Source organism: Cervus canadensis, chromosome 9 (genome assembly GCF_019320065.1).
Source record: "Cervus canadensis isolate Bull #8, Minnesota chromosome 9, ASM1932006v1, whole genome shotgun sequence".
Taxonomy (NCBI): domain Eukaryota; kingdom Metazoa; phylum Chordata; class Mammalia; order Artiodactyla; family Cervidae; genus Cervus; species Cervus canadensis.
The window spans coordinates 292,419-317,909 of NC_057394.1; the positions used below are offsets into that span (position 1 = coordinate 292,419).

A 25,491-nucleotide genomic window follows, 5' to 3' on the forward strand; every position below is an offset into this window, starting at 1 on the left:
TGTTAAGGCTCTATGAACCTTGGCCGTCAGGGTTGGGGCTGGATGGCTCCCTGCTTGGGGCCATGGTGCGCCTGCAGAGGCATCCTGGGGTCCCCGGGCTGGGGCAGATGGGACTGAAGACTGCCCGTGGAGGAACCCATCACCTTATCCAGTAAAAGGAGCATGTTGATACCACGGGCACACACACACGCACAAAGTAAAACAGAACTCTTGAGGGTCTTCCCTCATAGCTCAGTTGGTAAAGAATCCGCCTACAACGCGGGAGACCCGGGTCTGAACCCTGGGTTGGGAAGATCCCTTGGAAAAGGGAAAGGCTACCCACTCCAGTATTCTGGCCTGGAGAATTCCATGAACTGTGTAGTCCATGCGGTTGCAAAGAGTCAGCCACGACCGCGCAACTTTCACTTCAGTGCTGGGTTGGTCTAGTCCTTTGCAGGAGTATTCCACAAAGTGGCAGATCTTTATTTCCATTGGTCCACATAAGGGATCACTTTGAGGATGACGCTGTCCGCTTCTCCCCAGGGCGGGTCGGAAGGGGCTCCTGCTCTGACCCTCGCTCCCCCAGGGGCGCCTGTGTTAGGTGTGCTCTGCCTCCTCCCCCATCCCTCCAGGCCTCGGCTGTGTGACCTTGTGGGCCTGCAGCCCTGACCCCGGGCCCTGCCGAGTGCAAGGCGGGCACATCCTGCCCCCGTGTTTGGTTGTGTCTGTCAAGCAAGGAAGGCAGGTTACAAAGTTGCGTTAATAGTAAGAGGCCTTTTTGCTTAAACTTTGGGATGCTCTAAAAATGGCCTGGAGTGTGAGGAGGTAAAGGCCAGTGTGGTTATCATTTCTGAGTAGTGGGATCACAGGTGGTGTTTTGTTCTTTTGTTTGTAGGTATTGTCCATTTACGTAATTAGAAGTTTCTTAAACAACCGCTTTCTGGACCGCAGGGAGGAGGAGCTAGAGCATCGATTGGGCTGTAATTACAGAATCTCGGTTGGCCGCTCTTGCCAAGGACTTTCCCAAATGAAAGGCTGTTCCCTAGTGGATGGGCGCGAGCTTCCGGTTTGCAGCCAGAGGGAGCATGAGGGTCAGTGACTTGAGAGGGTCCTTCTGTTCCTTCCAAGAGATGCAAATTGCTCGGAAAATAGAGCTTTGTGTGATGGGAGTGACTAGACCCAGAAAGGCCTCCGCAGTCTTCCGAGGGAGAAGCTGTTTGGGGTTAGGGTGTGACAGGGGAGAGGAAGTCTGTGGTTTGAGGGGAAAGACGTCATTTTCTCAGATGTTTTTAATGAAAACCAAGTTGTTGACTAGAAAACAGCAACTGACATTATGAGACTGTACAAATAGCATCTTCTTTGCTTACATTTTTCTCTCTAATTTCTCAAGTTAAAGCTTAAAATATTTTTGACATCAATGCAGGTCTCAGGTCCAGACGTTTCATATCACCTGGAGTGGATATACCCCCCACAGTCCCGGGGGCTCTAGGGGGACCCTCCCCACAATCCCGGGGACTCTGAGGGGACCCCCCACAGTCCTGGGGCCTCTGAGGGGGACCCTCCCCCCACAGTCCCGGGGGGCTCTAGGGGGACCCTCCCCTTGTCGTCCTGGGGGCTGTCTGGTCCAGGGCGGGCCTGCAGCTCAGAGCATCCCCCCAGCACCTTCTCCATCCTCCCTGAGCCCCTGAGTCTCAGGATGGGGGACTTCTCTCTGAGCTCCCAGATGCCTTGCTGACCACGGTGTCCAGGCACCAACCAGGCCAGGACCCTGCAGGAGAGACCGTGGCTGGACCCCATCCACCCCTCTGAGGGGTCAGTCTGTCCCTGTGGGCCTGCGGGCCGGGCAGTCTGGGGGTCAGTTAATGGGACCCCTGGGCTCCCCCAGGGCTTCCCAGGCTGCTGCCCCCTCGCCCTCAGGGGTCTCCCCGATACCCTCCTTCCCTCGGGGCCTTTCTGAAGCTTCTGGGGTCTGGTGGCTTCAGTTGCTTTAGGGAAGAGGGCCATCCAGGTGTGACTTGTTGGTGAGGACACATGATTTCCCTGGGGGGTGTGGGGTCCCCTTGTGGGGTGTGAGCTGGGTGGTAGACCCCACGTGAGCAGGGGCTTCCAGGCGGGAAGACAGTGTGGGAGGGGAGAGGAGCTGCCCTGGCCACGGGCCCCTGCCCACAGTCTCATGCAGATGTGAGCGGCGGCCAGAGAGATGCGGCTGACTGTCCATGCCCTTGTGTGGATGGAGCAGCTTTCTCTCCGGAAGCTGGCCTGCTCTGCACTCTGGCCGTGACCCCTGACTGGGGGAACCTGAGCTTCTGGAGAGGATCTGGTAGCCTCAAACAGAAGCTGTCATAATGCAGGCTCACAGGCGCCGAGGGCCATGCTGCCTGGCGATTTTAAAGGAGTTTAAAACCGTTTAGAGGAAGTGCGAGAGGGACTCTGAAGAAGCTAGAAGGGGTTTCTGCTGCCTCTGGGAGCTGAGCAAGATCATGCCCGGGGTGGCCGGGCGTCGCAGCCCTGGGGCAGCTGTGGGTGAGGTGAGACCACCCCCCGTAGCACTGGCCCTGTGGATGCAGGCCCCGCCCTTCTTGACTCGTCTCCTGTGGACGCTTAGATACGGTGTTTGGCTTAATGAATTTCATTCCAGGTTTTAGGGAATGGCTTAACCAACGTGCAGTTATTAGCCAGACGCTGAGCTGCTTGATCTGGCCGGCGCCCTTTCTGGAGGCCTGGCCCTGCCTGCCTGGCTTCCGGCTCTCACTGCGCTGCAGCGTGGTCCTGAGCCCACTTCTGGACCCCAGGCTCTGTGTGGGCTGCCCTGTGGCACATCTGGGGCTCATGGGAGGCTCCCCTCTATTCCATGGCTCCTGCCCTCCCCTCCCCGAGACCTGGGAAACCGATGCCCGTGTTTGGACATAGGACAGCAAGAAAGGGGAAAACCGGGTTCTGTTTTCAAGGCTGGCCCTGGTGGGGGCGGGGCGGTGCCAGCCTGGCATGGTGTTGGAGGGTGGGGAGTGGGAAATGACTGCTGGCAGAGGGAGGTGTTTGCACATCTAGGCTCAGGGAAAGGGGAATCTGCTTTTGAACTTCTCCCTGTAATTAGCAAGGAAGGCGCTCTGGCTGACCTCAGGGCAGGGCACTGCTGGTATTAAACCCTTGTCATACAGCCGTAGTTCAGGCCAGCTGGTCCCTGGGCTGCATGTTCCCTTTATCTGGAGAAGCCTGCAACCGTGCCTCTATGACCTGTGTGTAGAGATGCCTGGGCAAAGGTGCCAACAGAGGGGGCTGGAGCTGTGTGGCCCCCTGGGTCCCCCAGAAAGGAGAGACCGTCTGACAGGCACATTAGGGAGTCTCACCCTGCTCCCCACCATCCACAGCTTCCTTTATCTTGGAAAAATGCTTCCAACTCTGTCCCCATGAAGAGACACTGTGGGCTTTCCCTTGACCAAGAGGGAGTGGCCTGGACCGTGATGGCCCAACCTTGTGCTCCCCTCCCCCCCGAGGACTGATCCCCCTAGGATGACACCCCCAGGACTGACACCCCCAGGGCTGGTCCCTTCCAGGACTGACACACCCAGGGCTGACACCCCCAGGCCTGGTCCCCTCCAGGACCGACACACCCAGGAACTCATGTCCCCCAGGACTGACACCCCCAGGGCTGACACCCCAAGGACTAGTCCCCTCCAGGACTGACACCCCAGGATGGTCTCCCCCAGCCCCGGTACCCCCCAGGACTGGGGACGTGGCTCACAGAGTCTAACAGTGTCCCTCTGTCTCCGTCTAGCCCCTTCTATGGAGAGGACTTCTACTGCGAGATTCCGCGGAGTTTCCGTCACCTGTCCTTTTATATTTTTGATCGAGACGTTTTCCGGAGGGATTCCATCATAGGTAGGTCCCGACCAACCAGCCAGGTGTATTCTTCATTTTCTCTGCCTCTTCTGAATGGGGACTTGTTCTGGAGGAACTGGGGCATCTCCTGGACATCCCATCTGAGCCAGAGAACTGCACCAGCGTCTCACCTGCCCTTGCTGGCTGTCCCCGGCTGGCCGTCAGCGGGTGCGGGGCAACACCCCACGAGCTCATGGAAACACATCCGGAGCCGTCCCTCAGGGCTAGAGTGGGGTCCCTGGACCTGCCCCCAAATGATTCCCAAGGGCTCCTCCAACGACCCCAGCCCCTGCCTCTCCCTGACGCCCAGCACCCACCTGTGGGGGGCTGTTCTCAAGGTGTTGGGGTGCTCAGAGGTGTTGGGGTGCTCTCAGAGGTGCTCTCAGGTGTTGGGTGCTCTCAGAGGTGTTGGGGTGCTCTCAGGGGTGTTGGGGTGCTCTCAGGGGTGTTGGGGTGCTCTCAGGGGCGTGGGGTGTTCTCAGAGGTGTTGGGGTGCTCTCAGGGGTGTTGGGGTCGTCTCAGGGGTGTTGAGGTGCTCTCAGAGGTGTTGGGTGCTCTCAGGGGTGTTGGGGTGCTCTCAGAGGTGTGGGGTGCTCTCAGGGGTGTTGGGGTGCTCTCAGGGGTGTGGGGTGCTCTGAGGGGTGTAGGGTGCTCTCAGAGGTGTTGGGGTGCTCTCAGGGGTTGGGGTGCTCTGAGGGTGTAGGGGTGCTTCAGAGGGTGTTGGGCGTGCTCTCAGGGGTGTTGGGGTTCTCTCAGGTTTGGGGTGCTCTCAGAGGTGTTGGGGTGCTCTCAGGGGTGTGGGGTGCTCTAGGGGTGTTGGGGGTTTCTCAGGTGTTGGGCGTGCTCTCAGGGTGCCTCAGGTGTTGGGGTGCTCTCAGGGGTGTGGGGTGTCTCGGGGTGCTCTCAGGTGTTGGGGTGCTCTCAGAGGGTGTTTGGGGTCTATCAGTGGTGTTGGGGGTGCTCTCAGAGGTGTTGGGGTGTCTCGGGGTGTTGGGTGCTCTCAGAGGTTTGGCGTGCCTGAGGGGTGTTGGGGTGCTCTCAGAGGTGTTTGGGGTGTCTTCAGGGGTGTTTGGGGTGCTCTCGGTTGTTGGGTGCTCTCAGGGGTGTTGGGGTGCTCTCAGGGTGTGGGGGTGCTCTGAAGGGGTGTAGGGTGCTCTCAGAGTGTTGGTGCTCTCAGGGGTGTTGGGGGTTCTCTCAGGTGTGGGGGTGTCTCAGGTGTTGCGTGCTCTCAGGGTGTTGGGTGCTTCTCAGGGGTGCTCTCCAGGTGTTGGGGTGCTCTCAGAGGTGTTCGGGTGTCTCAGGGGTGTTGGGTGCTCTCAGGGGTGTTGGGGTGCTCTCAGGGGTGCTCTCAGGTGTTGGGGTGCTCTCAGGGGTGTTGGGGTGCTCTCAGAGGTGTTGGGGTGCTCTGAGGGGTGTTGGGGTGCTCTCAGAGGTGTTGGGGTGTTCTCAGGGGTGTTGGGGTGCTCTCAGGTGTTGGGGTGCTCTCAGGGGTGTTGGGGTGCTCTCAGGGGTGTGGGGTGCTCTGAGGGGTGTAGGGTGCTCTCAGAGGTGTTGGGGGTGCTTCTCAGGGGTGTTTGGGGTGCTCTCAAGGGGTGTGGGGGTGCTCTCAGGGTGTTGGGTCTCCAGGGTGCTTCTCAGGTGTTTGGGGTGCCTCCAGAGGTGTTGGGGCCTCTTCAGGGGTGTGGGCGTGCTCTCAGAGTGTCGGGGTGCTCTCAGGGGTGTTGGGGTGCTCTCAGAGGTGTTGGGGGTGCTCTGAGGGGTGTGGGGTGCTTCCAGGGGTGTTGGAGTGCTCTCAGAGGTGTTGGGGTGCTCTCAGGGGTGTTGGGGTGCTCTCAGAGGTATTGGGGTGCTCTCAGGGGTGTGGGGTGCTCTCAGGGGTGTTGGGGTGCTCTCTGTGGTGTTGGGTGCTCTCAGGGGTGTTGGGGTGCTCTCCTTGGTGTTGGGTTTTCTCAGGGGTGTTGGGGTGCTCTCAGAGGTGTTAGAATGCTCTCAGAGGGTATTGGGGACTCTCAAAGATGTTCAGGCACTCTCAGAGGTGCCAGAGTCCCAGATGCGCCAGCATCCTGGAGAGAGTGAGGCCACCTTAAAGGGGCAGCGGCCCAGAGCTGCCCTGTGGTGGGTGCACCTTTGTCCCAGCAAAGCCCCATCAGTTCCTTGGCCCCAGAGACCCAAGCCCCCAAAACGGGCTCAGCTGTAGCCTCGGGATCCAGCTGATCATTGGTGGCCTGGCTGCTCCTGGCGGGAGCAGTCTCAGTCCTTGCTCTGGGGCAGAGCAGTTGACTCTGACAGCCCCTGACCCTGCAGCCTCCCACCCACTCCTGGGGCGTCTGGCTCACTCCACTTACCACTCACACGTGACTGGTCAAGGGTGTTTATGTCCAGGCCAGCAGCCCTCAGAAAAAGTCTGAAGGCAGTGCTGGCGCTGAGGTCCTTTGAGGAAGCGTCTAGCAGAGTTCCCAGCACATGGATCAGAGGTTCCCACACTTGTCAAGATGCAGATGCTGGTTGCTGGGTCTGGACAACAAGTAGCATTCTTGGAAACTGCTGAGTTTTAAGTAGAGGTCACCAGGGTTTGTTTGACAAGTGCATGGCCTGGATCACACAGGAACTCAGGCAATTCATAACTTGACTTGTTTAAGATGGAGCTGTGGTTGGGCTGCCAGCGGGACCTTTAACTCTCGATCCGGAAGGCTTTCCATGTGGGGGAGGCGGGGGACACTTTCATGCCGCTCACCCTGTAGGCCTGGCCACCTTTGCCCTCAGGATGGTGCCCGAACGAACCCTTAGCAGCTGTCAAGCCCTGGTGATTCCTCCTCGAGGCCAGACATGGGCTCCAGCCTCTACTGAGAGGTGCCTTTGTCTGGTGCCTCCCGACCTGGAGCCCACCTCAGGCCCTTCCCCGGTGCCCGTGTGGCCACCACCGTTGGCCAAGACCCTGGTCAGCAAGAGGCTGCCCCTCGGTGCATGCTATGTTCACCGTCACTGTGGGAGCGGCTCTTTTGTGTCCACTGGACCTCACTTCCCGTGGCCTTGGGCTCCCTGCGCAGTGCCGAGGGTGTCTCTGTCCAGCTGATGCTGGACACACCAGGGTTTGTTCAAGGAGCAAAGCGAACAGAGCAGTGGGTTTGGAATGTGACGTGTTACCTGACGGAGCAAAATGCCAGGCTGGATGAAGCACAATCTGGAATCAGGTTTGGTGGGAGAAACATCAATAACCTCAGGTATGCAGTAACACACCCTTATTCCAGAAAGCAAAGAGGGACCAGAGAGCCTCTTGATGAAAGTGAAAGAGGAGGGTGAAAAAGCTGGCTTAAAATTCAGCAAATTCAAAAAACAAAGATCATGGCATCACTTCATGGCAAATAGATGGGGAAACAATGGAAACAGTGACAGACTATTTTCTTGGGGTCCAAAATCACTGCAGATGGTGACTGCAGCCATGAAATTAAAAGACACTTGCTCCTTGGAAGAAAAGCTATGGCCAATCTAGACAGCATATTAAAAAGCAGAGACATTACTTTGCCAACAAAGTTCTAGCTAGTCAAAGCTATGGATTTTCCTGTAGTCATGTATGGATGTGAGAGTTGGACCATAAAGAAGGCTGAGCACCAGAGAATTGATGCTTTTGAACTGTGGTGTTGGAGAAGATTCTTGAGAGTCCCTTGGACTGCAAGGAGATCCAACCAGTCCATCCTAAAGGAAATCAATTCTGAATGTTCATTGGAAGGACTGATGCTGAAGCGGAAACTCCAATACCTTGGTCACCTGATGCAAAGAATTGACTCATTGGGAAAGACCCTGATGCTGGGAAAGATTGAAGGCAGGAGGAGAAAGGGACAACAGAGGACGAGATGGTTGGATGGCATCACCAACTCGATGGACATGAGCTTGAGCAAGCTCCGGGAGACAGTGAAGGACAGAGAAGCCTGGCGTGCTGCAGTCCATATGGTCACAAAGAGCTGGACATGACTGAGTGAGTTGAACAACAAAGATGTTTATTAATCATTCTGTTTAAGGCACCTGCTATTTTTAAAGATAACTAGCAAAATCATGGTTTAGCAATTCCTGGTGGCTTTAAAATTGGGATGTGTCAGGGTGCAGCCAGATTTAGAGTTTTCAAAATCGTTCTCACAGCCATAAAAATAAGAGGCTGTCTGATCTCCAGGGGTAATTTAAAGTTATGACTAGCAATTATGTTGTTACCAGGATGAGAAACCACATTCTAGGGTATAAATTTGTGTCACAGACACAAGCACAGTGTCACCGGCTTCTCACGTCTGCCGTGTGATCTGATGGCACGGCGCCCGGTTCTGCCCGTGCGGCCCCCATGTGGGCCCCCCCCACAGGCCGGGTCCCAGGTGCCCAGGGAGGCTGCAGAGATGCTCGTGCCAGTGTGATCAGGGCCGCCGGCTCTGGCAGGGTGGCTGGTGGGGCTGGCCGTGCTGGGCCGGGCTCCTCCCACCATCCCCCACTTTTGTCAGGATGGGAGGGGCATCCTGCAGTTTCTCTGAAAGGCGGGGGCTTGCTGTGAGTCCTTGGGCCCCTTGTCTGCAGGCCGGTTTATTGAGCTGCAGTCTGTGCACTGTGCCCGTTGCAGGGAAGTCCGCTTCTGCCCACTCATCACCAGATGGGGGTGGGGTTGCATCCCTTTTTTTGTGACTGTAAACAAAGCTGCCCTCAACTTTCTTGTCTAGGTGTTTGTGTTGACAAATGGTTTTATTTCTCTTAGAAAATACCTAGAAGTGAGATTGCTGGGGCATTCTGTAGGCTTTAGAAGACAGCAGAATTTGCCATCTCGAATAGGCCATTTTGGTATAAGGAATTGTTTGAGCTGAAGGCAGTTGAGAAGAAGCGGACACATGGAAATCTCTCTGCTCTGCAACCCGGGACAACTCTAGACCCTGATCAGCCTGGAAGCGACCCCCGAGGAGCCCACGTAGCGAGCCCTCTGGACCTCTCGTTCCCTGAAGCTCTTCCTCTGTGTCATCACTCCTCTGAAAATCCGTGACTGTTGTTTTAGGTGGAGATGCTCCGGGTTGCTGCTGCCTCCTGGAGTTACTCATCGTCAGGATTCCCCTCATGTATCTGAGATACATGTTAATAACCCTGTCTGTTTTCCCTTGTTAATTTTTCTTTCGTTACAGAGGCCAGAGACCCTGAGAGAGTAGGAGGAGAAAGATTTTCATGCCCTGCAGTGTGTTTCCCTCTGTTAGAAACTGACTCTGCTTTCCTAATGCGCCGTCTTCAGTTCTTTCCAGCACTGTGTCATCTTCCTTTATTTTCAGTTCAGTTTTGCCATTCTGATGTGTGTGTAGTATCTTACTGTCGTTTTTACTGTTTTTTCATAATGAAGAATTATTTGGGCATCTTTTCATGTGCTGATTTACCATCTATATCTCTCCTTTGGTAAATTGTTCACATCTTTGCCCTTCTAACTGGGCTCTCTTGCTGAGATTTTCAAAGTTTTTAAACTGTATTCTGGATACAAGTCCTTTATCAGATGCGTATTTGCAGATATTTTCTTCTAGCTTGTGGCTTGTCTTTTCATTTTCTTACTAGTGTCTTTTAAAGAGCAGAAGTTTTTAATTTTGATGAACTCCACTTTATAAAAACATTTTTATAGTTTGTATTTTTGGTATCATATCTAAGAATTCTTTTCCTACCGCAGGGTTATGAAGATCTTCTGTTTTTTTCTTCTAGAAAGTTTTTGTTTTTAGTTCTTATATTTAGATCTATTTCAAGTATATTTTACATATAACAAGATTTGTTTTTCTCCTTATAGATGTCCAGTTGAATTTCCGTAGCATCTTTTGAGAATCAGTTGACTTTACACGCGTGGGTCTGCCTGTGGCTTCTGTGTTCTGTTCCCCTGATGTGCACTCCTTTCCTCACACCAACATCACACTGTCTCAATTCCTGTATTTTCACAGTAAGTCTTAAATCAGTCCTCTGAGCTCATCAGCTTTGTCCTTTTCCACACTTGTTTTGCTATTTTAGGTCCTTTGAATTGTCATTTACATTTTTGATCTGCTTCTCAATTTCCAAGATAATTGAGATTACGTTGATCTGTAGATTAATTTGGGGAGAATTAACACTTTAAGAAAATTGAGTCTCAGACCATCGAGCATGGCATGTCTCTCCACATCCTTGGGTCTTTAATTTCTTTCATCAGGATTTTGTGATGTGTTTTCAGCATACACATCTTGCATGCACACACACATATATTGGGGAGTGTGTGTGTATGTACATGTGTGTGTGTATATTTATATGTACATATATTCCTATATTTATGTTTATACATGTGTGTGTACATGTGTGTGTGTGTATATTTATATATACATGTATCCCTATATTTATGTTTTTGATGCTGTAGACAAAGATTTCTCATGTAGTACACCAAAAGCTCAAGCCATAAAACCATCACTTTATGGGTGTGTGTTAGTGTCTTTTCAATTTCAGTTTCCACTGCCATTGCTTCTGTGCACAAATATACTTGATTTTTATGTACTGGCTTTGTATTCTGTGGTTTGCTAAACACAGCTACTCTACCAGCTTTTCCTGTAGATTCTGTAAGTAAAGGCTTATTTCTTCCCTTCGAGTCTGCAGGCCCTTGTTTCTCTCTCTGCCTCCGTGCACCTGCTGGACGCCAGGGTAACAAGAGTGCCGAGTGTCTCTGCCCCCGCCTGTCTTGGGGGGGCGTCCAGCTGTCCTTCCTTAGCTGCCGTCCTGAAGGTGTCACCCTTGGCTGCCCCCCTTCCCCCGCCCCTGTGCTGTACCTGTCCCCCCGTCACATGCCGCTTCTTGAACTACCTGACACGCTTGTCTCTTCTGAGTAGACCCCAGCAGGTATAGTGCCGCCAGAGGAAGTAACACATGGGACTTTCAGTGGTGGGACGGCTGTGCGCCTTTCCTCCTGAGTGGGTCCTGAGGCTGTCCTCCTGAGTGGGTGAGGCCCAGGGGACATAGTGACCTGATGTCACCCAGATCAATCAGGGAAGCGACGGATTATGACACGCTGGGCACATTTAAGTGGTTTGCAGGTCAGTGCTCCCCAGGACAGCCTGTGGAAGCACCGCCTCTCACATGTAAAGAGTGCACGTCCATATGTTCTTGACGTGGTCAGCCTCTAGAAGGACAGGCTGGCAGCTGGTGACAGAGGTGACCCCAAGGTGGAATCTCTGTAGCAGGGGAGAGACAAACTTATTCTTGGCTGTATTTTATATCCTTTTGGATGTTTCAGATTTTATTCTGTTTCTGTATTACCCACTTAAATTTGAATTAAGTACTTTCAAACATAGAGTAGTACTGATGTGTAAGTTGTAGAAGTCGTTTGAGTATTAAATATGTGACTCCTCCCTACTCCGGTAAAAAATCCTGAAAACACTGTGGTTACTTAAAATCTCAAACTTCGAATGTAGCCCTCGTATCCAGCTGAACTAATCATGGAGTCAGAAAATTTCTTTATCCCTTTTCAATGAAATGTGTTGCCCAATTCAGTTCCAAGAAATGTTTGTTTCTTGTGGCTTTATGCCTGCAAGACTCAAAGTCATATTCCCATCAGGGAAAAGGGTAGAGTTTTGTAGGAGCCAAGCAGAGAAGCAGCAGTCTTCTCCTGGGGGCTCTGCCTGCTGACAGGAGGTCAGAGGTGGGGGAGCCCACGTCAGGCCCTGGCGAGATGCCCCCCGAAACCAGGCGTGGTGGTGGGGGAGGAGCCTGGGTGGGTCGCTGGTGCTGACTGCAGGAAGGCCCTCCTGGCTGTGACCGGGCCCTCTGCCCTCCTGCGGCCTGTTCTCTGCGGCAGCCTGTGCTGCTGTGTGACGGGCACCCTCTGCCTCCTCACTGGCACGGGCTCCGCATCTGACCCTGTGTGCTGTGCCCTGTGAGGCCCGTGGTGGGCAGGATTCGGCTCTGCATGGCCAGAGCTGAGCCAGCGAGGTCGACGTGAGCAGGGTTGGGGCTGACCCTTGGAGCCGGGTGTGGTGCGTCCACTGTGCACAGAGGCTGGCCTTGAGCCACCGCGTGTGACGGTGGGAGGTGAGCGGAGGCCCGTGGTGGACGTGCCGATGTGCTTCGGGGACAGCGGGCAGGGGAACGAAGGTGAGGCAGGGGACGGCACCGCAGCCCCCAGCTCTCGGGATGGCATGTCCCTGTTTCATTTCTAACTTCCCACTGTGCCCGGCAGGTGCATCTGTCGATGTCTGGAGTCCAGGGTGTGAAAACTGCAGGGCAGAGACCTTGTCTCACCCACCTGGGCACTCCAACTGCCCTTGCAAAACTAGACAGAAGACAGACTAACAAGAAGAAACAAGCATTTTCAATTCCTCTTAAAGCACATGTGGCGGGGAGATACCTCAGCAATGAGGAGGAGCTGGTGACGTGGGTTAGCAGCGCATCTTAGTGAAGGGACAGCAGGTTTCGGAGGAGGGTCGAGACAAAGGAGGGGCTGGGGGGTGCGGGTTGTGCGGGGCCCTCGGGGCTGACGCCTGCTCACTGCTCCGGCTCTGATATCACCGCCTGTCTTGTGGGTGCGTGTCCTGAGCCCCCAGAGCCAGCAGCAGGGCATCCTTCTCCTCAAACCTCCCCACTCCTGGCAGACAGGGCCAGGCCCCAGCGAGGCCGCCTGCAGGTCCCAGGGTAGCCATAGAGGGGGGTGCATCGTGGGAAAGCCTGGTGGGACAGCGTCTGGGAGAAGCACGAGGCAGAAAGACAGGAAGGCAAGGTGCCTGATGAGGCAGGAGACCCAGAGCCTCCCAGGACAGGCCATCTGTTCAGCGACCTGCCGCCTGCCCCCAGACGGTTGCTGGATGAAGTGAGAGGACAGAAGGTTTGGGGACCCGCTGGGCAGGCCTGCCTGTGAGGCTGCCAGTGCCCCTGTCTCGTGGGAGCCGGCATGTACCTTTGCGGAAGCCCAAGATGGAGCACTCCTCCTGGGAGAGGAGGACTGTATGTCCTGGGTGAGGGCAGGGCTGGCCCACTAGCTCCGGGCTCTTCACTAGTGTTGCCTGTGATGACGAGACTGTGGTCCTGAGTTAGGCTATGTGTTCTGAGCTCCAAAAGGAAACAACTGAATTTAAAAAGCGTGTAATTGTATGTTGTCCTTTCTTGTTCCTATTTCTGCATGTGATTTACTGCATGTTTAAGACGCGTGTACATGTGTATCATGTGCACGCACATGTGTACAGGGGTGCTCACATGGCCAGGCTCCCACCTCCCCTCCCGTGGTGGGCAGCGTGGTCCCCATGCTCGAGGCCACGGAGTGTGGGGACATGTGGGCAGCCTGGTGTCCTCTGTCCCCCCAAGCCGTAGGCATGCATCTGCTAACTGCCCATGTGCTTTTTTGGAAAGAAAAAGGTGAATGAACGATGCATGATGGTTGTAGATATATATTTAAATACTCAATTCTGTGCCAGGTAATATACATCACACACGTGTATTTATGTATATGTTTTCACTGACGTTCCGACTCCTCAGTACCAAGCCTGCGTCAGGAATGTAAAACTTGAGAGTGGGCATCCTCAAACTTTGGGACCCCAGGAGTTCCCTGGGGACTTTGTGGAAATGCAGATTCCAGGAGGAATTCCTCTGGAGATTGCTCCACCCCGGAAGCTGCTTTCTCATCTGGAACAAGCCCGGGAACTTGCATTAGGAAGCCCTGCAGCTGTTTCAATGCAGGGGGCCCATGATCATATGTCGAGAAACACTGATTCATAGACCCGGTAGGGTGATAACTAGCTCATCCCTCAGGCCTGACAGGAACATGTGTGCACACATGCTATATAAGCTAAACACACACGTGCACACTGTGTGAACCAACTGTGCATGCTCCCATGAGCCAGGTGTGCACACGCGTGAGTTCTCAGCCGTGGCTCAGGCAAGCACACACAGTAGGTGTGCACACGCGTGAGTTCTCAGCTGTGGCTCAGGCAAGCACACACAGTAGATGTGCACACATGTGAGTTCTCAGCCGTGGCTCACGCAAGCACACACACACTAGGTGTGCACACACGTGAGTTCTCAGCCGTGGCTCACGCAAGCACACACACACTAGGTGTGCACACACGTGAGTTCTCAGCCGTGGCTCAGGCAAGCACACACACTAGGTGTGCACACATGTGAGTTCTCAGCCATGGCTCAGGCAAGCACACACACTAGGTGTGCACATGCGTGAGTTCTCAGCCGTGGCTCACGCAAGCACACACACACTAGGTGTGCACACATGTGAGTTCTCAGCCGTGGCTCAGGCAAGCACACACACTAGGTGTGCACACGTGTGAGTTCTTAGCCGTGGCTGACGCAAGCACACACACACTAGGTGTGCACACATGTGAGTTCTCAGCCATGGCTCAGGCAAGCACACACACTAGGTGTGCACACGCGTGAGTTCTCAGCCATGGCTCACGCAAGCACACACATTTCCAGGGGATGTGCGGCAAAGTCCTCAGCAGACACCACCCACCATGTGCCACAGCATGGATGTTGGGGCAAGAGGGGCTGTGACGTGGCTGTCTTGGGTTCCTGCCCCCTCACCCCATCCCACACATCCCGCCCCAGGCCCAGGCAGCACCCCTGGCAGAGCCGCCCCTCCGATCTGTAGGATTTCCACCAGGTGCCCCTGAGCCACAGTCTGGGTGACATGGGATGAGGAGCCCGCCCAGGTTCAGGCTGTGGACGCCATGGCAGTGACAGGCTGTGTTTGGGTGGACGTGGCACTTCCAAGACAAAATGTGGCCTCTGTGACCTTACTGCATTGTCCATCTCCCGATGCACTATTCTGGGTTTCCGCCTGAGATGACTGACGCTGACTGTGGAGATCCCGCTGGCAGGGCAGGTTGGGCGGGCAGATCGGCCCTTCATGACTGGTCTCCTCTGCGTTGGTCTTCCAGGAAAGGTGGCCATCCAGAAGGAAGACCTGCAGAAGTACCACAACAGGGACACGTGGTTCCAGCTGCAGCACGTGGATGCCGACTCTGAAGTGCAGGTGAGGCTCGCGGAGTCCACGGGACCAGGTGCCTCTGGTGGAGGCGATTGTGGCCAGAGAAACAGACGCAGGATTCTGGTCTTCAGCGGAAACAAGGGTTAGCAGACTGCCCCCTCGGCGTGTCCTTCTGGGTGGTTCATTTTGTTTGTTCATCGGTTGCTGTCAGACTTAGTTGTGCAGCTTAAAAATGTAAAATGCAAAAGACCGTAACAGATAATTGAAGATAAAAAGAGAATAAGGTGAGAAAACCTAGAGCTGTGGGCCTCTGTCTCCTGGAGGCACCCGCGCGTGTTCCTGGCTCCCTGCCCCAGGAAGGACTGAAGGGGTGATGAGGGCCCATGGCCTGAGTGTCCCGAGGGCCCACCCAGTGCCCTGGCCATGTGTTAACTGGGAGTGCCACCTTGACCAGGCCCGAGGCTTCTCCCCCAGCAAGGCCACTGCCCGGGCCCAGGGTCCAGGAGACGCTCGTCGGGGGGCCTGCTTGCGTCTTCTCTTCCCTGGTGACCCTGCCTGTGCTCCTCGTCAGCCTGTCCCCGAGCCCAGGCTGTGCCTGGAGTTCCAGGACCAGAGCCTCTGCAGGGGGTGTGGCAGCTCGGGGCCAGTGCTGCGCTCAGGGGAGCGTGGCCCTGGTGCTCTGGGCCTCGGCATCCTCACCATAATGCGAGGCTTTGTAAGCAGCAGGGTCACGGGCCACATCCTCTAGGGGGGCCCACGAGGCCTTCCCGGGGGTCAAAGAGCAGGGTCACGGACCACATCCTCTAGGGGGGCCCACGAGGCCTTCCCAGGGGTCAAACAGCAGGGTCATGGACCACATCCTCTAGGGGGGCCCACGAGGCCTTCCCAGGGGTCAAACAGCAGGGTCATGGACCACATCCTCTGGGGGGCCCACGAGGCCTTCCCAGAGTTCAAACAGCAGGGTCATGGACCGAATCCTCTAGGGGGGCCCACGAGGCCTTCCTAGGGGTCAAACAGCAGGGTCATGGACCACATCCTCTAGGGGGGCCCACGAGGCCTTCCCGGGGGTCAAACAGCAGGGTCACGGACCACATCCTCTAGGGGGGCCCACGAGGCCTTCCCGGGGGTCAAACAGCAGGGTCACGGACCACATCCTCTAGGGGGCCCCACGAGGGCTTCCCAGAGTTCAAACAGCAGGGTCATGGACCGAATCCTCTAGGGGCCCACGAGGCCTTCCCGGGGGTCAAACAGCAGGGTCACGGACCACATCCTCCAGGGGGGCCCACGAGGCCTTCCCGGGGGTCAAACAGCAGGGTCACGGACCACATCCTCCAGGGGGGCCCACGAGGCCTTCCCGGGGGTCAAACAGCAGGGTCATGGACCGAATCCTCTAGGGGGGCCCACAAGGCCTTCCTGGGGGTCAAACAGCAGGGTCACGGACCACATCCTCTAGGGGGCCCCACGAGGCCTTCCCAGAGTTCAAACAGCAGGGTCACGGACCACATCCTCCAGGGGGGCCCAGGAGGCCTTCCCGGGGGTCAAACAGCAGGGTCACGGACCACATCCTCTAGGGGGCCCACGAGGCCTTCCCAGAGTTCAGACAGCAGGGTCATGGACCACATCCTCTAGGGGGGCCCACGAGGCCTTCCCAGAGTTCAGACAGCAGGGTCACGGACCACATCCTCTAGGGGGGCCCACAAGGCCTTCCCAGGGGTCAAACAGCAGGGTCAGGGACCACATCCTCTAGGGGGCCCCACGAGGCCTTCCCGGCGTTCAAACAGCAGGGTCATGGACCGAATCCTCTGGGGGCCCCTGGAGGCCTTCCCAGGGGTCAAACAGCAGGGTCACGGACCACATCCTCTAGGGGGGCCCACGAGGCCTTCCCGGGGGTCAAACAGCAGGGTCACGGACCACATCCTCTAGGGGGGCCCACGAGGCCTTCCCGGAGTTCAAACAGCAGGGTCATGGACCGAATCCTCTGGGGGCCCCACGAGGCCTTCCCGGAGTTCAAACAGCAGGGTCATGGACCGAATCCTCTGGGGGCCCCAGGAGGCCTTCCCAGAGTTCAAACAGCAGGGTCACGGACCACATCCTCTAGGGGGGCCCACAAGGCCTTCCTGGGGGTCAAATAGCAGGGTCACGGACCACATCCTCTAGGGGGGCCCACGAGGCCTTCCCGGAGTTCAGACAGCAGGGTCATGGACCGAATCCTCTAGGGGGGCCCATGAGTCCTTCCCGGGGGTCAAACAGCAGGGTCACGGACCACATCCTCTAGGGGGGCCCACAAGGCCTTCCCAGGGGTCAAACAGCAGGGTCACGGACCACATCCTCTAGGGGGCCCCACGAGGCCTTCCCGGAGTTCAAACAGCAGGGTCATGGACCGAATCCTCTGGGGGCCCCACGAGGCCTTCCCAGGGGTCAAACAGCAGGGTCCCGGACCACATCCTCTAGGGGGGCCCACGAGGCCTTCCCGGGGGTCAAAGAGCAGGGTCATGGACCACATCCTCTAGGGGGGCCCACGAGGCCTTCCCTGAGTTCAAACAGCAGGGTCACGGACCACATCCTCTAGGGGGGCCCACAAGGCCTTCCCGGGGGTCAAATAGCAGGGTCACGGACCACATCCTCTAGGGGGGCCCACGAGGCCTTCCCGGAGTTCAGACAGCAGGGTCATGGACCGAATCCTCTAGGGGGCCCACAAGGCCTTCCTGGGGGTCAAACAGCAGGGTCATGGACCTAATCCTCTGGGGGACCCACGAGGCCTTCCCGAAGTTCAAACAGCAGGGTCATGGACCAAATCCTCTAGGGGGGCCCACAAGGCCTTCCCGGGGGTCAAACAGCAGGGTCACGGACTACATCCTCTAGGGGGGCCCACAAGGCCTTCCCAGGGGTCAAACAGGAGGGTCACGGACCACATCCTCTAGGGGGGCCCACGAGGCCTTCCCGGAGTTCAGACAGCAGGGTCACGGACCGAATCCTCTAGGGGGGCCCACAAGGCCTTCCCAGGGGTCAAACAGCAGGGTCACGGACCACATCCTCTAGGGGGGCCCACGAGGCCTTCTTGGGGGTCAAACAGCAGGGTCACGGACCACATCCTCTAGGGGGCCCCAGGAGGCCTTCCCGGAGTTCAAACAGCAGGGTCATGTACCATATCCTCTAGGGGGCCCCACGAGGCCTTCCCGGAGTTCAGACAGCAGGGTCATGGACCGAATCCTCTAGGGGGGCCCACAAGGCCTTCCCAGGGGTCAAACAGCAGGGTCACAGACCACATCCTCTAGGGGGGCCCACGAGGCCTTCCCGGGGGTCAAACAGCAGGGTCATGGACCACATCCTCTAGGGGGGCCCACAAGTCCTTCCCGGGGGTCAAAGAGCAGGGTCACAGACCACATCCTCTAGGGGGGCCCACAAGGCCTTCCTGGGGGTCAAACAGCAGGGTCATGGACCGAATCCTCTAGGGGGGCCCACAAGGCCTTCCCGGGGGTCAAACAGCAGGATCATGGACTGTCTGAATCCTCTGGGGGCCCACAAGGCCTTCCGAGAGTTCAAACAGCAGGGTCATGGACCAAATCCTCTAGGGGGGCCCACAAGGCCTTCCCGGGGGTCAAACAGCAGGGTCATGGACCGAATCCTCTAGGGGGGCCCACAAGGCCTTCCCCGGGGGTCAAACAGCAGAGTCATGGACTGAATCCTCTGGGGGCCCACGAGGCCTTCCGAGAGTTCAAACAGCAGGGTCATGGACCGAATCCTCTAGGGGGGCTCATGAGACCTTCCCGGAGGTCAAACAGCAGGGTCATGGACCAAATCCTCTAGGGGGGCCCACGAGGCCTTCCCAGGGGTCAAACAACAGAGTCATGGGTTGAATCCTCTAGGAGGGCCCACGAGGCCTTCCTGGTCTCCTGGCCCAGTGTCTGCATGCCTCCTCTTGGGCCCAAGGCCTCCGCTGAGCTTGCAGCTGTGTGCTGGGGCTCAGAATTTCTGCTGCGGACGCCTCGTGGCCGCTGGGGCAATGCCCAGACTGTGACAAGGAAATGGCACACAGGTGCGTTGAGACGCCCAAGGTGTGGTGAGGGTGCTCACGCTTGGTCGATCTGACTGAGGCCCATGTGCTGTGGGAGGCGGAGGGGCCTGTGATCACTCAGAACGAGGGGTGATGCCCGAGTCCAGGGGCGGTCCTGACTGGGATGCCTATGCTGGTGGAGGACAGAGGCCGCTGCTGCTCGGGTGCCCAGGAGGCCCCTCCTCAGGAGGGTTCAGACGCGTGTGCTGCATGAGCTTCACTCTCGTCCCCGCTGTTCTCCACCTGCAGCCGCGACAGACCCACTGCTTAGTCCCCAGACTTAATGCTGCTCTGGTGGCAAGTGCAGGTTTCCCTTATTTTTGCCTTTTTGAAAAAGCTTAGCTTTTAGTTCTGAAGGTGTTATCGAGTCGTAGGAAGTCACAGGAAATGCTGCCCAGGGCGTGCTGGTTAGCCTGTTTACACTCAGAGACACATCGGGACGAGGCCCTGTCCCTCCCCGGACCCCGCCTGGCGACGTCTGTGCACCTGGGCAGGGCCCCCGACACCACTCGGGTCCCGCCAGTCCTGGGTGTGCCTGCGTGTGCCCTCGTGGGCTGACGTGAGCACGCGTGGCACCTTCTGTGGATCTCAGCCACGCTATCTGAACCACAGCTGGTTTCCTGGAGCCAGCAGTGATGCCTCACTTTCATTTCTGGTTTTAGTAACTTGTATCTTCTTTCCCTTTTTTTTAGCATGGCTAGAAGTTTACCAATTTTACTGTTGTTTTTTAAAAATCACTTTGGTTTATGTATTTTCTCTATTGATTTCCTGTTTTTAGTTTCATTGATTGCTGCTTTGATTCAAGTTATTTGTTTTCTTCTGGCACTTTAGATTTAATTTCTGTTCTCTATCCTAGTTTCCTAAGGTGGAAGCTTAGATTATTGATTTTTAGACCTTCCATCTTTTCCAATATCTGGATTCACTGCTTTGAATTTCCCGCTAAATGTTGCTTTGGCTACATCTCATAAATCTTGATGCTTTATTTCATGTCAACTTATGAAAAGAAACAAATTCAGTGTTTTTTTTTCCTGAAACTTCTGCTTTGGCCTCCTTGTTATTTGGAAATGTGTTGTTTAATCTCCATATATTTTGTTATTTTAGCTATCTATCACTGAGTTCTAGTTCAGCTTCCAGTGTGGTCTGAGAGTGGCTGTGATGCTTTCTAGACTAGCTAACGTGTATTTAAAGCCAGGTTGGTCTGTCCCAGTGGACGTTTCGTGTGGGTCTGTGATGCTGTTCAGTCATTATTCCCCTTAAGTAAGACTGGGAAGTCTATGAAGTCAGTGTTTTCAATGCTCTGCCCTGAGTCTCTCTTCTCTCAGACCAGCATAACGCAAGAACCCTTGCCGAAGTCTTAGTACGTCTTGCCTGGGCTCACAGCTAATTAGCAGGATTCAGCTGACCCTCGTGTGGGAGGGGGACCACCCCAGCCCTCAGCCTGGCAGGGGTTCTGGAGCCACCTCCCTGGAGAGGTGAGGGCCTGGCTCCCGTTGGGGTCAGAGCAAGCCCAGGGGACACTTGCATGTGCCCCCAGGCAGCCAGTGGCCCCTGTGTCCGTGGGAGGTTTTGGAAAGGAACTTGGAGACAGTGACCCAGTGCCGCCGTCTTCTAAGGAGAGCCAGTCTAGTTTAACGTCACACTCACTCCCAGAAGCACCCGCACCGCACTCCTCCTGTTGGACTTTTGGGGACTGGTCTTCCCCACTCTGTCTGCAGCCCTGATAATGCCCTGGCTGTGTCCACCTGTCCGTCCTGCCCACTTGCTGTCCTCAGCCAAGGGCCCTTTGCACACACAGCCCCAGCCCAGCTGCGTTCCTCCAGCCTGCCCCCTCCTCCCAGAGCATCCGTGAGCCCTGACTTCATTCCTGAAGAGCAGGGCTGAGGCTCCTGACCTCTGACCAGCCTCGCGGCAGACACCAAGACGGCAGCAGGGCTGCCCTTTCTGCCCACGGCCCCCGACATGCCGTGAGCTCAGCCCAAGCGGCAGCCGGACACGCTGCAGACACTGCGCCCTCAGGGCCTTTCCTTTTCTTTCTTCTGAAGCAGCGCTTGCTGTTAGCAGCCTGCCCAACATAAAGCAGGAGGGCTGGAGGAGTAAACTCTGGGATCTGAGCTGGGCAGGGAGACGGGCCGTGGATGCCTTGCAGGGTCAGGTGTCACCAGTCCTTGATGGGAGCCTGCGAGCTCCCGCTGCTCATGGCCCCTGTGACCCCTGTCCTTGTGCCTTCCAGGGCAAGGTCCACCTGGAGCTGAGGCTGAGTGAGGTCATCACCGATTCGGGCGTCGTCTGCCACAAGCTGGCCACGCGGTAAGACCCGGGACGGCCCCACGGCCGGTCTGCTCGGCCCTGAACCTGACCGCTGGCAATGGGTCAGGATTCCCAGAAGCGGGGCTTCCCCAGAGACGGTCTGAACATCCTCGTGAGGCACATGCTTACCCTGGGGGCGGGTAAGCATGTTTGGTTTTTGCAAATAATCAGTCACTCAGGGTGACGTTTAGCAGAGGTTGGGGTCACGCCCCTGGCTTTATACTCAAGGAAATGGTGAGTTGGGGGCAGAGTTGGGGTTTGACCTCTGAACTCAACCCCCATATCTCAGCTGCTTCTACCCATAATGTTTGGTGAGTGTGCATGTGTGCATCTCTTTGTGTGCAGGTGTGTAGGAATGAGTGTGCACACCTGTGTGATTGTGTGCATGCAAATGTGTAGGAGTGAGTGTGCACCTGTCAGTTTGTGCTTGCAGGTGTGTAGTGGTGAGTGTATACACTTGTGTGAGTGTGTGTGCAAGTGTGAAGGCATGTGCACCTGTGGGTGTGTGCCTGCAAGTGTGCAGGAGTGAGTGTGCACCTGTTGGGTCTGTGCCTGCAGGTCTGTAGGGGTGAGTGTGCATGTGTGTGTACAAGTGTGCAGGAGTGAGTGTGCACTTGTGGGTGTGTGCCTGCAAGTGTGTAGTAGTGAGCGTACATACCTGTGTGTGTGTGCAAGTGTGCAGGAGTGAGTGTGCACCCGTGGGTGTGTGCCTGCAGGTCTGTAGGGGTGAGTGTGCACCCGTGGGTGTGTGCCTGCAGGTCTGTAGGGGTGAGTGTGCACCTGTGTGTGTGGGGTCAGCTCAGGCGCATACCCCAGTGGGAATGTGCCTTTTCCACTAAGACGGGCTCTGGGCAGATGGGCTCTGAACAGGCTCGAGTGCCAGGCTGTGCAGTGATGTCCCTGGGAGGAGGGCTGATGAGCCCACGACGCATCTCCTGTGTGCATGTTGCATCCTGGGAGGCAGCATGTCAGGTTTCCTTGTTCTCTGAGATGTTTGGGTGGCTGCAGTCAGGCTGGCCCCTTGCTGCTTGGAGCCTTCCGAGTGCTGGTCGGTGAGGAGGGGCGGAGCCGGCTGGCAAGTGGCTGTCTGGCGAGCGGCTGTCCCGGTGTCCAGACACATCTCCAAGACACCAGGTGTGGGAGGAACTGCTCCCCGACTAAGCTGCTGCCAGGAAACCTTTGTCCCTGAGGCTCCAAAGTGAACCTACCATCCTGCCTTCTTCCTGATTTACAACTGGATGTGATAAAAATCCTTTAGCCTTGAACTTGGGCCTTTGGCAGAGTGTGGGGCAAGTGAGTCCCTCCTCCTGCTTCCAGCCCCAGGGCCGCAGCTCCCCGCCCCCCGATTGAGGACCTCCTCCCACCCTCCCACCCGGAGGATCACCGTGTGTGCTCCTCCCAGGGAGGCGCACCCACTGTCCCCCTGCGGCTGCTGGGCTACCGAGCCCCCTGCTTCTCAGGGTGTCAGCCTCTCACACAAGCCCCTCCCCAGGCCTTTAGGGGTGTCACCCTCACAGAAGCCCCCTCCACGAGCCTCTCGGGGTGTCAGCCCCTCACACAAGCCCCTCCCCAGGCCTCTCGGAGTGTCAGCCCCTCACACAAACCCCCTTCTCAAGCCTCTTGGGGTGTCACCCTCACAGAAGCCCCCTCCCCAGGCCTCTCGGGGTGTCAGTCCCTCACACTAACCCCCTCCCCGGGCCTCTCACAGGAGCCCTTGACTAGCTCATGGCTTCACGCCCATCCCTGGAAATGTGCCTGAGATCCTGGTTTAGTGAGAAGTTAGTTCACGGAGGCAGGAGGATGACCCCAAACCAGGTCTGTAGCAGGGAGAGAAGTGAGACATTCCAGAAGAAGCGTGGAAGGGAAAGACCTGAAGGCGCTCGCTGACCTTCCTGAGGCCCAGCCCGTCCAGTGGGCAGAGGAACGGAGAGAGGCCGCCACTTGCGGAGCGGAAACAGCGGAGCTCTGACCGGAGAGAGGCGGTCCCGTAAAGGGTCAGGACCGCCAGGCCCCTCGAGGGGCAGAAGCCACCCAGGTGCCCACCTGCAGGAGTGAGCGGGACCTCGGTCTCCCCGAGGCAGGAAGGCGGGACACTCAGACCCTCGGCGTCTGATTGGGGTTAGGGCTCTGCTTCCAGCCAGGATGGGACGGTGGGACGTGTGCCCTCTCTCACCTCAAAGGACCAAAGAGCTGACGCCGTCTGCACCAGGGGGACGCGGGCGGCCCCCACAGGAGGAAGCAGACGAGGTCACCGCAGGCCCACTCTTGTCCTGGACGTGCGTTGGTGACGCACGTGAGCTCCCCCAGCAGAGCCCAAGGCGAGTGAGAAGAGACGCGGGGCAGGGCACTTGGTGGCCCTCCCTGGACCTGCATGAATGGGCAGGGTGGAGCCCCTCAGGGCCAGGTGGGCAAGAGGGCTGAGGGCAAAGGGGCCGCAGAGCTGGGGGTCATTCGAGTCTCCCCCAGCCCAGTGGAGAGCACGCTCTCACTCAGACACTCAGCAGACTCGGGGCCACGCCGGGCAGTGGGGCCAGACTGTCCCCAGACGAGGCCACCGGCGCCTCCCGGACAGAGCTGCAGAGCAGTCTCTCCAAACGAGAGACCACAACCTCTGATGGCACAGAGGAGCACAGAACCGGGCACCGACAGCGTGAGGTTCACAGCATCCAGCATCCGGCCAGGAGCTCAAACAGGAGCAAGGCCTGCCCCGCAGCAGAGCCGGGTGACAGGTGATGGACAAGGGTGGTCCAAGAGCTGGCGTGACCATGATCCAAACCCAAAGGGAGCCAGGAGCCAGGGCACTTGATGGAGCAAAGCCCGAGATGGGGTTTCCCTGTCCGAGGAGCACGCTGGAGGCAGCACACGGGCCAGGGCTGGGAGCCCCTGCAGTGCTGCACCCTCAGGCCCCCCGAGAGCACAGACCGAGTCCCGCTTCCTGCCTGACAGGGCTGCATAGACCTCTCTCGAGCTCCTGGGGATGGAAGGCAGGGGACTTGGCGCTGTGGACAAAGGACGTCACCTGCCGTACTGTAAACAGAGGGCCTTGCACCTCCAAGCCAGCAGCCACTGCAGCCGCCCCCAGCAGCGCCCCCACCCCGAGGGTCTCAGGGTGGACAGTCCAGGACTCTGGCCTCAGGGAGCCGAGGTGCCCATCAGAGGGATGATCTCAGTGAGCCCAGACTCCTGCCCGTATCTTCCCATGTGTGGAAAAGCACTAAACTCCTTAACCCAAGGTGTCTGGGTTTAATTATCAGTGACCTTTTGATGTTCTGACCACTGGTCTTTGTTGCAGGAACTCCTTTGTACCCTGGCACCTCTCACCTGTTCAGAGCCGTCTGAGAGGCTGCCTCCTGGGTCAGGTCCTCAGAAAGTCCCACGTAAACACGACCCTCAGCCCTTACACTGTGCCGTTTTCAGCCAACACTGGAAGCGTGTCTGTCCTTCCCGTGGGTGCACACACACTTCCTCTTGCCCCCAGGTGTTTGCTGCCCGCTGACCAGGGTGTCCATCTCTGTTCACTAGATGGAAGCCCAGGGAGCGCTTTGCAGGGACTTGTGGCTCTTGGCCTGAGCTACTGAGACATCTGCCCTCTCCGACCTCAGGGCGGCTGTGAGAGACGGCCCCTGGGCCTCAGGCGCCCTCCTGACCCCCGCTTCTCTCCTCAGCATCCGCGAGTGCCAGGGCCTCCCCATCGTGAACGGGCAGTGTGACCCCTACGCCACAGTGACCCTGGCGGGACCGTGCAGGCAAGTACCGCCTTGGCTGCAGGGTGGGTGAGGTCACTGAGGCGGGGCTTTCCTCAGAAAGCGGGTGGGCCAGGCAGGCTGTGTAGGTCTCACTTCCTTCTGTTTCCTTCATGGCCTAAAGTTTGTAAGAAGAAAGCCTTCCTGTTCTTCACGTGGGTGTCTCTGGCTCAGTAAAGGGTCCTGATTTGCATACCATCAGGTGCTGGAGACACAACCGCGTGTGGTCTGTGCCCTGGAGGGCCGGGTGGCCTGTGCCCTGGAGGGCCCAGCCTTGGTGGAATCAGCATCAAGTGTTTTCCATCCGATCCTTCTCCTCAAACGCAGGTCAGAAGCGAAGAAGACGAAGGTGAAGAAGAAGACCAACAACCCGCAGTTTGACGAAGTGTTTTACTTTGAGGTCAGTGTTTCAGTGGCACAAACACGATCGATACCCACACCCCAGGGTCTTTGGCAAAAGGGCCCTCGGTCACTGCTGCAGAGAGTTCTGGGGTGCTGTCCCTCATCTGGAGTCCCTCCCACCCTGCAGTGTGAACTCCCAGGAGCTCCTTCCTTCCCTGGGCAGAAAGGCTGTTTGCTGCTTCCAGCTTGACCTG

The 25,491-nt window shown here is 57.0% G+C and overlaps 1 protein-coding gene across 1 annotated transcript in view; it reads left to right on the plus strand.

Moving 5' to 3' along the window:
* The window catches only part of RASA3 (RAS p21 protein activator 3), an 85,073-nt gene that overhangs the window by 35,308 nt on the left and 24,274 nt on the right, over positions 1-25,491 (plus strand). Inside the window, exons 3-7 of the mRNA XM_043477394.1 lie at positions 3,755-3,858; positions 14,742-14,836; positions 21,076-21,152; positions 24,818-24,898; positions 25,223-25,295. Coding sequence (XP_043333329.1) covers positions 3,755-3,858; positions 14,742-14,836; positions 21,076-21,152; positions 24,818-24,898; positions 25,223-25,295 — 430 coding nt within the window. The remainder of the gene's footprint in view (positions 1-3,754; positions 3,859-14,741; positions 14,837-21,075; positions 21,153-24,817; positions 24,899-25,222; positions 25,296-25,491) is intronic.